The following is a 13,897-nucleotide window of genomic DNA, read 5'->3' as shown; positions in this document are numbered from 1 at the left end:
AAGCACAATCTACAATGGGCATAATTTACATAGAAAGGAGGAGTGTTTGCACGAATGGAATGACAATGACTTCATTTATATACTCAAGATGCAGTGCAACTTAAGTGCTGATTGCGCCTGCTAAAATTGGTTGCGGGTGGTTAGTGAATAAAAAGATGCAGGTTTTTGTGCTGAAATACTACATGCAAAAGTGGCGCAACTGTTTAGTGAATCTGCCCAATTGTGATTTTAATCCCATTATCTTTATTTTGTTGGCTCATTGTGAGGAATATTCCACATCTGTCACCACATGGAGAAAAAAGAAAAAAAAAAAGATATCAAAGATAAACCTCTAACGGTGAATGAGGTAAAAGTCGTCTGACTGGTGCAGTCTATCGCAAGTCGTGGAAGATGTTTACTTTAGTAGATGGGTGTATGCTTTGAAATCTGCACAATAACAAGGGTCACATTGCCATTCTTACAGTTTGACTAAAACACTGTATTAAGTTGCAGTTTCTTTTAAAGTTAATAGCCATTAATGAGAAACACTTATGTTGTTTTATAATCGCCAAACTAACTTTTTACTCACATTTGGCACTACTGCTAATTTTGTTCATATTGTCTCCTGAATATAAGTGAAGTTCTCGTGTCGCTCACCTGCACATTTCGTTTTGCTGATGAGGGGTGGTCCAGGTGGCCCAGTCCCACCCTCGCCTGGCCTGGAGAGCAGCACACTGATGTGGTACTCAGTATCTGGGTCCAGGTGCCAGAGCTTATAGGTGACCATGTTGACTCCAAGGATCTCTGACCAGGGTGCCTGGCTGGCCCGATATTCGATTTCCCGCCGGATGATGGGGCCATCACCCAGGATGGAGTTGGTGTTGAGTTGAATGATCAGATAGGTGGACCCGGCCCTCAGCAGCTGAGGCGGAGCAATGGGAGACGGGGGTACTGAAAAGTATCAATAAATATAATTCAGTCTAATTGAAAATGTATTATTTCACCCAATATTTGTTTATGTGCTTGTAATTATTAGAGTATCACACACTCAGATTAGCAACATGCTAACATCAAACTTTATTGAAATCAACTGCAAGTTGAGTCTTAAAGGGATAGTTCACCCAAAAATGAAAATTCTCACCCTCATGCCATCCCACATGTGCAAGGCTTGCGTTCTTCTGCAAAACACAAAGATTTTTTGGTCCTCACAATGCAAGTGAATGGTGACCAGAACTTTTAAGGCTCAAAAGGCAGTATATAAGTAATCCATACAACGCCAGTGATTTAATCCATGTCTTCTGAAGCGACACTTTCACTTTCACTTCCACATTCTGGTGCTGAAGTGACTTTTACTTTCACATTCAGACACCTACAGGTTGGGGGTGGTCAAGGTGGAGACTAGTAGTAAAAAAGGACTTAAATATTGATCTGTTTCTCACCCACACCTATCATATTGCTTCAGAAGATTTGGATTCAACCACTTGAGTCATATGGATTACTTTTATGCCTCCTTTATATAATTTTTTGACCTTCTGAGTTCTGGTCACCATTCACTTGCATTATGAGGACCAACAGAGCTGAGATATTTTTCTAAAAATCTTACTTTGTGTTCTTCTGAAGAAAGAAAGTCATACACATCTGGGATGACATGAGGATAAGTAAATGATGAGAGAATGTTCATTTTTGGGTGAACTATCCTAAACCAACAGATGTGCATGCCTGTAGATTGTGGAAGACTGGCAGATATAGTTTCATGCTGCTCACTGTGAAGTTTTCATTTATGTTCTTCTGAGGGACTGGGTTGCCAGCTACACAGCAGCCACGATAATACGGAAAATAAATATCTCTAATTGTCTTTGCAAGATAAAAAGTTAGATTTATTTTTACATTTAAAGGAATAGATCTCCAAAAAAATATATATTCACCCTCATGCCATACCCACATGACTTTTTCTCTTCTGATAAACACAGAAGTAGATCTTTCAAGCTGCAAAAAGAATGCAAAAGCACATTAAAAGTATCATAAGTGGTCAACATTGCACTAGATTCCAAGTCTTCTGAAGTTATGTGGTTTGTAAGAGGAACAGACCCAAATTTGACATATGCCCTTGCTTAGTAGTGATGTTAGAGTAATGAACAATTGGATAGACCGATTTTGTGAACCAGATCAAGTGATTCATTGAAAATATCCAAAAGAACAATTAGTTCAAAGACTGTACCATTTTAATACATCTGTATGGTGCTTTTGCATCCTTTTTGAAGCTTGATAGCTCAGGTTGCCATTTCAGTGTAATTGTGAGGAAACCAGAACCGTATTTAAATGTTCTACCTTTGTGTTTCACGGACGAATGAAAATAACACTGCATTGGAACAACATGGGGGTGAGTAAATTATGACAACATTTTTCCATTGTATGCTGAACTATCACTTTCAAATCTAAACCATGACTAGAACTTCAAAGTGTCTTGAGCTATCAAGAAATTAGTAATTAGTACAATAAATCGATTTGGAAAGTTAGAAGTGAGGCTGCAATGAAAGAAGAGAGACCATCACTGACTTTCCCATGACTAATCTCTGGGTGTGCTATGTCTGCAAGCTCTCCCCCTCAGGACCAGCTGCAGATGGCAAATATCCAGCCAGGGACAGAAAACCTCTTGTGGGAGAGATATGAGATGGCAGGAGTAATAAAGCTCATCTTGTCTGTCAGGAAGAGGCTCAGGGAATAATATAAACTCTGTAGACTCAACTTTCATATGAGAAAAGAGGAAGATTTCAGTAAAAATCTCCAGCTTGTGAAAATCCCTTGATTCAATGTTGGTCAAGGCAGCTTATAGAATAGTTCACCCAAATAAGAAAATTCCACCAACTGAAAATAAAAAAGAATACGGGTTTGAAACGAAATCAGGGTGCATAAATAATGACCGAATTTTCATTGTTTTATCATTTTAATTTCACACTGAGAAAGCTTCTTTCATCAAACTAGAGTTCAGTGTTACTGAGAAAAAATAAAAAAATAAATCCTGAACCCCACTGAGTGAATAGGAACAATTCTCATTAGCCCTCTGGCTCCTTTGCATTAGCCCGGTTGCTACGTAATCTATGGGCCCACTGAGGAACACTGAGTTGTGAAATGAGTTGAATCAAGCTAATTAAAGGACTGATTAGCCTCTCGTTAGCAGGGGCAAGCGTGGGAGGGCAGTTTGGAAGAGACAAGAAAAAGATCAGAGTGAAGGAGAAGGGGATTCTAAGGTAAACTAAATGAGGTTGCACCAACAGTATGGCTCGTTTGCTAGCATGTGGGCCTATAGCTTAATGGACTCAACCAATGGGGCCAATGTGCCGTGCTTAACTGAGGTTCGGTAATGCATTTTAAATAGGACCTCCTGTTGAAGTAAGAGCCATCAGAGAGCAGGGCCAATAACATGCTGCAGTGGGAATGCAGTTATATTCTAAAATGGCTTTAAAGCACCATAAGACTCATAACATAAAGGGGGAAAAAAGCCATTTAAACCAGCCTAAGCTGGTTTGCGGGTCTAATCAGGTCAACCAAGTTGGTCAGGCTGATTTGGTTTGCTCGTTTTGGGCACTTGTCAGCTGGTCAAGCTGGCTGATCATCTGAGGACCAGCTTGGTCAGGCTGGGATGCCAGCAAGACCACCTTGGCCAGGTTGGGTTCCTATCTGTCACTCACTCGATGTTGTGTCGATGTAGTGACACTAGGGGTCACTCTTGGGAGCCCCAAACACCTCTGCTTTTTTGAAAAAAGGCCAATGGAAATTGGCGAGTAGAATTTGCATGCCATTCTCCTGGACATATGGGTATAAAAGGAGCTGGTATGCAACCGCTCATTCAAATTTTCTCTTTGGAGCCGAGCGGTTCTATTCATTGAAGCTGAATTCATCCACAAAGTTCATTCACCTCATCTGCTGGATTCTACGGCGCATTTCAGTGGCTTAACCCCCTCTGCAATCGTGGAGTGCAGAGAACGCCCCTGGGCACTTCGGCAGAAACAACTAAAAGAGTATATTCTAAAAAGAGTATATTTTCTTTCTAAAAGAGCGGCACAAACATCTTTTTTAAGATGCCTTTCCATTTGTGTGTTATTCCTGGTTGCGGTCGTTATTTCTACGCTTCTGACAGCCACAATCGCTTTCTTACGTGTCTGGGCGCTGCCCATGCGGAGACATCGTTCGTGGATGGGTCTTGTCCTCATTGAGAGAACATGACCATGGCAACGTTGCAGTCGCGGCTTGCATTCGTAAGAAAGCAAGCCACCCCAATGTCACCCCACCTCGGTCCTTCTACCTACAGATATGAGGCCGTGCCAGTTAGCACTGGGGGCGATTTGGGAACCTCAATGGGATCACCTCCACCGGGTATCCCCCCACGGACCTCCCATTCCCCAGCACGCTCGCTTTCCCCAGGCGGCCGCGAGCGTCAGGCTAGAGTGGAATCCTGGACGATTGGTTCCTGGGCTCAGGGCGCCACCCAAGACCTGTTTGCTTCCCGGGAATCCTCCCACTGCCCGCTTTGGTATGCCCTGACCGAGGCACCCCTCGGTATAGATGCGCTGGCACACAGCTGGCCCCCTGGACTATGCAAATACGCATTTCCCCCAGTGAGCCTACTTGCACAGACCCTGTGCAAGGTCAGGGAGGACGAGGAGCAGATCGTCCTAGTAGCACCCTACTGGCGGCAAATTCCCCTGAGGAAGGACCTTCTTTCTCAGGGACGGGGCACCATCTGGCACCCACGACCAGACCTCTGGAATCTCCACGTCTGGCCCTTGGACAGGACGTGGAAGACCTAAGTGGCCTACCACCCACGGTGGTAGACACGATCACTCGGCTCCCTCTGTGAGCGCCTGTATGCTTTGAAGTGCTGTCTGTTCACTAAGTGGTATTCTTCCTGACGCGAAGACCCCCAGAGATGCGCAGTCGGATCGGTGCTTTCCTTCCTGCAGGAGAGGCTGGAGGGGCGGCTGTCCCCCTCCACCTTGAAGGTGTATGTAGCCGCTATTTCGGCTCATCACGATGCAGTAGATGGTAAGTACTTGGGGAAGCACGACTTGATCATCAGGTTCCTGAGAGGCGCTAGGAGGTTGAATCCCTCCAGACCGTGCCTCGTCCCCTTGTGGGACCTCTCTGTAGTCCTTCGGGGTCTACGGGGAGCTCCCTTTGAGCCCTTGGAGTCAGCTGAGCTTAAGGCACTCTCTTTGAAGACACCCCCCGACGTAGACACTTATGGCTCCCAGTCAGTTAACAAATTCCACTCTTTTTGGGAAGAGGGGAAAAGAGGCCTCGGCTGGGCTAGCCTGTCCCTATTGTTGGGCATTCGACTTGTTCCTGAAGGGCCGTTCGATGCTCATAAGAGCGTTGGGGGAGGTTACGTGACGACCTGGTGCACTGGCTATGAGGCACACAGCGTTCTGCCCGTCTCGCACCGCCAGTTCATGTAACACAGTTCAGCTAGTTGTGGCGTTTTGTATAGGGACCCCTAGTGTCACTAAATCGACACAACGTCAAGTGAGTGACAGATTGGGAACGTCATGATTACTTTCGTAACCTCCGTTCCCTGATGGAGGGAACAAGACGTTGTGTCCCTCTTGCCACAACGCTGAACTACCTGCTGAAATGGCCGGGACCTGGTCTCGGCTCCTCAGCACAAAACCTGAATGAGTAGTTGCATACCAGCTCCTTTTATAACCGTATGTCCGGGGGAGTGGCATGCAAATTCCACTCGCCAATTCCCATTGGCCTTTTTTAAAAAAAGCAGAGGTGTTTGGGGCTCCCAAGAGTGACCCCTAGTGTCACTACATCGACACAATGTCTCGTTCCCTCCATCAGGGAACGGAGGTTACGAAAGTAACCATGACGTTAACAGCTATACCACCTTAAACCGGCCAAGACCAGCAAACCATCTCAGACTAGTTTCATTTTTCTTTAAATTTTTTCCCAGCAGGGTAGGATTAACTGTAGATTCTGATTACATCATACTGTGATATCCAAAATGGAACATGACTCCAGCTCTGGTAAAATAAATAAAAATAAATAAATAAATACAAATGCCTTGATAACATTGTAATAAGGCAATGTGACAAGTGTCACTAGTGCACTTTGTATTGAAGTGCTCTCCTGAACATTTCATTAGTCAGTCCCAAGAAAGAAAGTACCTGTCAACTGAGTCATGAATTTAATGACAATAAAGATCTAGAGAAAATGAAAAATTTTCCCTGAACATTTACATTTAATGCATTAAGCAGATATTCTTATTCAGAGCGTGCTTATAACAAAACATGCTTTAGTTTCATGTGCCAGATTGCCATGCTCAGACAGCAATTCAGAAAATTATCTGGCAACACTTTACAATAAGTTTATATCCGTTAACATTATAGTAACTACAGTACACAAGCGAATGTGAACCAACAATAAAACACACTTTAACATACCAATGCAGTTTTAAAATTAAAAATTGTAGCCTATACTTGAACATTAGTTAATGCATTTGAACTAACACTGAACAATTTTATTTTTAACATTATCAAGATAAATAAATATTGTTCACTGTTAGTTCATGATACGTAATCCATTTACTGGTGTTAACAAATATAATCTCACTGTAAAATGTTACCAGTTACAATGCTAAAAACATCAGCTTAACTCAACCTTAAAGGGATAGTTCACCCAAAAATTCTAAATTCTCTCATAATTTACTCACCCTCATGCCTTTCCAGATGTAAATTTTCTTTCTTCCACAGAACACAGACTAAGATTTTTAGGAGACAATCTCAACTCTCAAGCTCCTCACAATGCAAGTGAATGGGGACCAGAACTTTGAAGATCTTAAAAGCCAAAAAGCACACAAAGGTAGCATAAAAGTAATCCATACGACTCCAGTAGTTAAATCCACATCTTCAGAAGTGATTTGATCGATTTGGCTAAGAAACAGATCAATTTTTAACTAATTTTTTATGTTAAATCTCCACGTTCACTTTCACATTCTTCTTCTATTGTTTTGGTGACTCACATTCATGAAACATATTGCCACCTACTGGACAGAGAGGAGAATGTATAGTAAAAAAGGCTTATATTTCTCACCCACACCTATCAAATCGCTTTAGAAGACTTGGATTAAACTGCTGGAGTCATGTGGATTACTTTTATGCAGCATTTATGTTCTTTTTGAAGCATTTAAAGTTCTGGTCACCATTTACTTGCACTGAATGGACCTACAGAGCAGAGATATTCTTCTAAAAATCTTAATTTGTGTTCAACAGAAGAAAGAAAGTCAGACACATCTAGGATGGCATGAGTGAGTAAATGAGAGAATTAAATTTTGGGGTGAACTATCCCCTAAATTCCCAGGCTGGTCCAGCCTGGTTTATGATGGTTTAATGATGGTTTAATGTAGGTCTAGCTGGTGGACCAGCACAACCATGATGTTCACAGCTGGCAAAGCTGGACCATCAAGGGTTTTTTTTTTCTGGTGATTTTGGTTGAACAAGGAAATCTTGCTGGCTGAGGTAGTAAAGAAAATTTGTTGGAACACCAGCATCCCCTGCCCCAGCAATTAAAGCAACATGACTAGGTATGATGCTTTTTTTTGTTTTTGTTTTTTGTTTTTTTGCACTACCTATACAAACAGAGTCTTGGGGTCTATGCCCGCAGATTAAGAGGGATTTTACTGTTTTCCATGAGGAAGAATTTGATTCTATCATTTGAATGGGGTTTAACGGAGTGAGAACATAACCAGGGTATGACCAGTGAACAGACTGAGGGTGTAAACAGAAGTTTCTATGTCTTAGGGAGCATTACCTGTGATATTTCATTTCAGTTTTTTTTTTTTTTTTTACCACTAAATTTATGGGAAACAGCCTGCAGGTTTTATAATGCAGTGCTTTTAAGTCACATTGTGGCATACGGTAAAGCCCTATTTCTAAACTCGCCTTAATCCATGCTACTACATCTATCAATGGAATTAGCACGATGCTGTCTCACAACCTCTCTCAGTATGCCTTGCGGATGGATGCTGAATAACCTACACGTCTCCATGCATCCGTATTCTCATTTCACTCCTGACTTCTACTTTGGCTTTGGGGACATCTGACCTGGGTATACACATGAACACAGTAAGCTACCAATGCAGCCTGATGGGCAGATGTCAAGTTATATGGTTGAAATGATAAATAGTGAGGTTTGCTTTGGTCAAATATATCTGCTAAAGTCAGACAACTAAGGAAATATAGTGTATAGCCCCCCCAAAATCAAAATATATTCTGTTATATATACAAAAGATCTATTTTTAAGATTAACATTTTTATTGATTCATAGAAATGACAAAGAAAAACAAAACAAATACAATGAATCAATATTTAACTCCCACTACTATACCTCCCCAATCAACAACCCCACCCCGACCCCCAACGATCATATCCGTGGTCTCACAAAAGTACAAAAACAGAGAAAAAAAAACCCCAAATAAAATTAAATGAAATAAAATAAAAAAAATATATAATAATCATACACAACTAAAACTGCGCCACTCTCTCCACAGTTCCTCCCCGAGAGTCCCCCAAAAACATCAAATAACTGCCCCATTTCCCATCAAATGAATCCCAGATCCCCAGCCCGAATTGAAGGCGCTCCAGTTGACTTCCATCCCCTTAAAACAATCGGCCTGCCTATCATAACACTGGTCAGGACACAATTTTTTATGTATTTATCTCCTATATTGATGAACGCCCCACCGCCCAAAACACAGAGTCTGGGGCAAAACGAAACCCGAGTGCCCAACACGTCACACACATAACTCTGAACCCTCAACCAAAATTCCTGGATCTCAGCACACCACCAAAAAACATGGGCCATTTCTCCATCCTCCGATTGGCATCGCCAGCAGGTGGGTGTGTCTTTAAGTCTAAGCCTATACAATCTAGAGGGGGTCCAATAGAATCAATGTAAAATCTTGAATTGCATAAGGCACACCCTTGCATCTCTAGATATAGACTTGACATTTTTTTAGAATCCTAGCCCACACTCCCTCCTCCAATACCAAGTAAAAATCTTTCTCCCATAATCTCTTGATAGAAGTTAAAGCTCCGTCCCCCCAGACTCTGAATTAGCAGGGAGTAATACACTGATGCCTCATGACCTTTTCCAAAAGCAGTTATCACCACTCCCAGAGTGTTTGCTGCTATTTTTTTTTTTTTTTTTTTTTTTTTTTTAATAGTACAGGGCAGGTGGCGCAGCTGTAAACACCTAAAAACTGAGATCTGGGAATCACTACTAAATATTCCACAGTCAACTGTCAGTGGTATTATAACAAAGTGGAAGCGATTGGGAATGACAGCAACTTAGCCACGAAGTGGTAGGCCACGTAAAATGACAGAGCGGGGTCAGCGGATGCTGAGGCGCATAGTGCGCAGAGGTCGCCAACGATTTTGAGTCAATCGCTACAGACCTCCAAAGTTCATGTGGCCTTCAGATTAGCTCAAGAACAGTGCGTAGAGAGCTTCATGGAATGGGTTTCCATGGCCGAGTAGCTGCATCCAAGCCATACATCAAATGCAATGCAAAGCGTCAGATGCAGTGGTGTAAAGCACGCCGCCACTGGACTCTAGAGCAGTGGAGACGCGTTCTCTGGAGTGACGAATCACGCTTCTCCATCTGGCAATCTGATGGCGAGTCTGGGTTTGGCGGTTGCAAGGAGAACGGTACTTGTCTGACTGCATTGTGCCAACTGTGAAGTTTGGTGGAGGGGGGATTATGGTGTGGGGTTGTTTTTCAGGAGCTGGGCTTGGCCCCTTAGTTCCAGTGAAAGGAACTCTGAATGCTTCAGCATACCAAGAGATTTTGGACAATTCCATGCTCCCAACTTTGTGGGAACAGTTTGGGGATGGCCCCTTCCTGTTCCAACATGACTGCACACCAGTGCACAAAGCAAGGTCCATAAAGACATGGATGAGCGAGTTTGGTGTGGAAGAACTTGACTGGCCTGCACAGAGTCCTGACCTCAACCCGATAGAGCACCTTTGGGATGAATTAGAGCGAAGACTGCGAGCCAGGCCTTCTCGTCCAACATCAGTGTCTAACCTCACAAATGCGTTTCTGGAAGAATGGTCAAAAAGTCCCATAAATGCACTACTAAACCTTGTGGAAAGCCTTCCCAGAAGAGTTGAAGCTGTTATAGCTGCAAAGGGTGGGCCGACGTCATATTAAACCCTATGGATTAAGAATGGGATGTCACTTAAGTTCATATGCGTCTAAAGGCAGATGAGCGAATACTTTTGGCAATATAGTGTATGTTACATACAATACTAAGGCCATTAAACTCAGTTAAGTTTTTATTATGAAATACAAAAGTAGTAGTTAGCTCTAACAAATGTGGAAATCTTAACATTTTAGTTTTCCTTTGAGGATTTTAAAACAAACATATTTTAAAGTTCTTCCCAGATTAATATGCAGACTGTAAGTAAGCCATTTGTATGTTGATTTCACTTTGTCTGGCCAATGAAAGACTGGGGAAGTGTTTCAGAAACCTTTTTTAAAAACATTATTTTTGCAGTTCGGTTTGGTGCAGCAAGAGGCACAAAAATGACACACTTCACACTTTAAGAAATGTTATACAAAAAAAGGATTTAAAATTTACAATAAAAATAACTATAAAAATAGCAAATGAAAGGTATATCATTATAATAATACTAAGAAAAAAATAAGATGTGAGAGAACACAAGACTATAATAGAATACATGATACAATGATAGAAGAAAATGACATGCATTTAAGCAGAATCACATTTTGTTGTGATGTTCATATTATGGGCCCCAAAATGAAGAACACACACACACACACACACAAAACGAAGTCAGAAAACAAGCTGTTTACCTTTGACAATGAGTTCAGCAAAGTTGGAGACGCCGGAGCCTCTGGAGGATTGTGTGACGCAGCGGTACAGGTCCTGCTCTGGCTTCTGGATGTCCTCTAGTTGAAAGGACACCGCAAAGCGATTGCGACCCAAGTGCTTGACAGAAGCACCTGACGACACTTCACCATTGTGCCGCTTAAGAAGAAGAAAAACAAGACACAATATATTAGCCTACTCACCAAGCACATGCTGTCAAGAACACGGATTGAGCCAAGAACTAGTTCTTCCTGGTTTGCTAGACTTTGTGGAAACAGAATTTATAGAGGGATAGAGACAATTTTCATTAAGCCTAGGATAGAAATTAACAAGAAATATATATATATATACCGATCAGCCACAGCATTAAAACCACCTGCCTAATATTGTGTAGGTTCCCCTCGTGCCGCCAGATCAGCGCCAACCCGCATCTCAGAATAGCATTCCGAGATGATATTCTTCTCACCACAATTGTACAGAGTGGTTATCTGAGTCACCGTAGACTCTGTCAGTTCGAACCAGTCGGGCCATTCTCTGTTGACCTCTCTCATCAACAAGGCATTTCCATCCACAAAACTGCCACTCACTGGATGTTTTTTTTTTTTTTTTGGCACCATTCAGAGAAAATTTTAGAGACTGTTGTTGTGCGTGAAAATCCCGGGAGATCAGCAGTTACAGAAATACTCAAACCAGCCAGAAGTTTACATACACCTTAGCCAAATACATTTAAACTCAGTTTTTCACAATTCCTGACATTTAATCATAGAAAACATTCCCTCTCTTAGGTCAGTTAGGATCACTACTTTATTTTAAGAATGTGAAATGTCAGAATAATAGTAGAGAGAATTATTTATTTCAGCTTTTATATCTTTCATCACATTCCCAGTGGGTCAGAAGTTTACATACACTTTGTTAGTATTTTGTAGCATTGCCTTTAAATTGTTTAACTTGGGTCAAACTTTTTGGGTAGCCTTCCACAAGCTTCTCACAATAAGTTGCTGTAATTTTGGCCCATTCCTCCAGACAGAACTTGTGTAACTGTGTCAGGTTTGTAGGCCTCCTTGCTCGCACACGCTTTTTCAGTTCTGCTCAAAAACTTTCTATTGGATTGAGGTCAGGGCTTATTGTTTGTACAGATGAACGTGGTACCTTCAGGCATTTGGAAATTGCTCCCAAGGATGAACCAGACATGTGGAGGTCCACAATTTTTTTTTTCTGAGGACTTGGCTGATTTCTTTTGATTTTCCCATGATGTCAAGCAAAGAAACATGGAGTTTGAAGGTAGGTCTTAAAATACATCCACAGATACACCTCCAATTGACTCCAAATATCCAATTAGCCTATCAGAAACTAATTGGCTAATTGCCTAAAGGCTTGCTGTGATGGACTCGACATGGAGGCGAAGACAGAATCCAAATGCAGGAAGTTTAATAAATTTAGCATACAAATCCAAAATAAAAGGCAGAGACGTAGTCGATGAAGCAGGCAAAGTAAACAGTGACAAGTAATCAGTCCAACCAGGCAAACAAAGCAAAAACAGTAATCCAACAATCAGTAATCCAGTAAGACAGGCACAATGGTCATAACAAGATGGCAATGAAACAGGCAATGGAAAAATGCTAGGTAAGGCAGTGAAATGACTGGCAATACTTTGCAAAGTATCTATGGTACGGCATGGCTTTTTATACAGTGCTAACAGGAAGTAACTGTAGAAGAAACAGTTCGTGGCTAGTATTCAGGAGAGGGCTCCCTCTGGCGGTAAGCTGAATGGATACCAGCTTCATTCGTTACACTTGCCATCATTTTCTGGAATTTTCCAAGCTGCTTGGAGGCACCGTTAACTTAGTGTATGTAAACGTCTGACCCACTGCAATTGTGATATAGTCAATTAAAAGTGAAACAATCTGTGTGTAAACAATTGTTGGAAAAATTACTCATGTCATGCACAAAGTAGATGTCCTAAATGACTTGCCAAAACTATAGTTTGCTAATATAAAATCTGTGGAGTGGTCAAAAATGATGGCAGATATTTCAATGACTTCAATGTATGTTGAGAGGGGAGAAATGAAAATGGAGACAAAAAACAGGTTGGACATCACAGTGTCATTCATATGAATAATAAAAAAAAGCCTCAGAAATCCTACACATGTCTGAGTGTTGGGAATTGCTACGTGGAGCTCGTTGAGGAGGCAAAAAATGTCTCTCACACAAAACCACACTTGATAACAGCAACCTTTCACTGTGACTCAGGTAATTTAAGCGAGACACTGGTGTGAATAGCACCCATCCACGATGTCAACACATTCCATTTCCCCACACTGAATAGTGAGGACAAGAAATGAGTGCTGAGAGTGCACTCTTAAGAATGGCAAGCACTCATGAATGAGGTCTGTGGTTGCTACACAGTTATGTGTGTTTGTTTATTATGGGGCTGCTAAAGTGTTTAGGCTTTCAATGTGGCTCAAGACCACACAAATCAAACCTGAACATAGTGATAATGTGTTGGGAATGGCTGCAATTTTAAGGGTTAACATAAAACAAAGTGAACCTTGCAATCATATGGCTTTGAGTGCTCGGCACTGTCTTTTATTCAACCTAGTAATCAAATTCAGTGAACTGCCAGACAGGAGAACATGTAAAATGGTGCGAGATAAGCATTAAAAGAGTTGCGAATAATCTGTTTGGACAAAACATGGCATGCATGACAGATCTGTCCATTTACTGACATAACTTGGCATGGTTTCCATGATTAACCATCATATTCTTTTGAGATTTAGCCTATGTTTGGAGTCCTAAAGACATCAATGGTGTACAGTACGTGTAAAATAAACAAAAATACATTGTAAATAAACCTTTTAATTTCCTTTCAAATATTTATGTTAATTTTTTATAATTTAAAAGGAAGATAAACATAACTCTAACCATGTCCTAATCAAAACCTAAAAGACAGATTTTATTAAAGCTTTACCCATCTGTTGTGTCATTCACTTTTCAAAACTGTGATAAAAGTGACAAAAAAAG

At 41.5% G+C, this 13,897-nt stretch overlaps 1 protein-coding gene across 8 annotated transcripts in view; it reads right to left on the bottom strand.

Annotated features, from left to right (window-relative positions):
- LOC127453286 (receptor-type tyrosine-protein phosphatase U) overlaps positions 1 to 13,897 on the bottom strand; it is a 330,391-nt gene that overhangs the window by 108,923 nt on the left and 207,571 nt on the right. For all 8 annotated transcript variants that reach the window (XM_051719543.1, XM_051719544.1, XM_051719545.1 and 5 more), the window contains exons 6-7: positions 10,861 to 11,035; positions 637 to 930 (exon numbers count right to left, since the gene is read on the bottom strand). In XM_051719543.1, coding sequence (XP_051575503.1) covers positions 637 to 930; positions 10,861 to 11,035 — 469 coding nt within the window. The remainder of the gene's footprint in view (positions 1 to 636; positions 931 to 10,860; positions 11,036 to 13,897) is intronic.

This window comes from Myxocyprinus asiaticus, chromosome 15 (genome assembly GCF_019703515.2).
Source record: "Myxocyprinus asiaticus isolate MX2 ecotype Aquarium Trade chromosome 15, UBuf_Myxa_2, whole genome shotgun sequence".
NCBI lineage: Eukaryota > Metazoa > Chordata > Actinopteri > Cypriniformes > Catostomidae > Myxocyprinus > Myxocyprinus asiaticus.
Note: the sequence above shows the minus strand (reverse complement) of the source record. Positions and strands in the feature narration are given on the sequence as shown.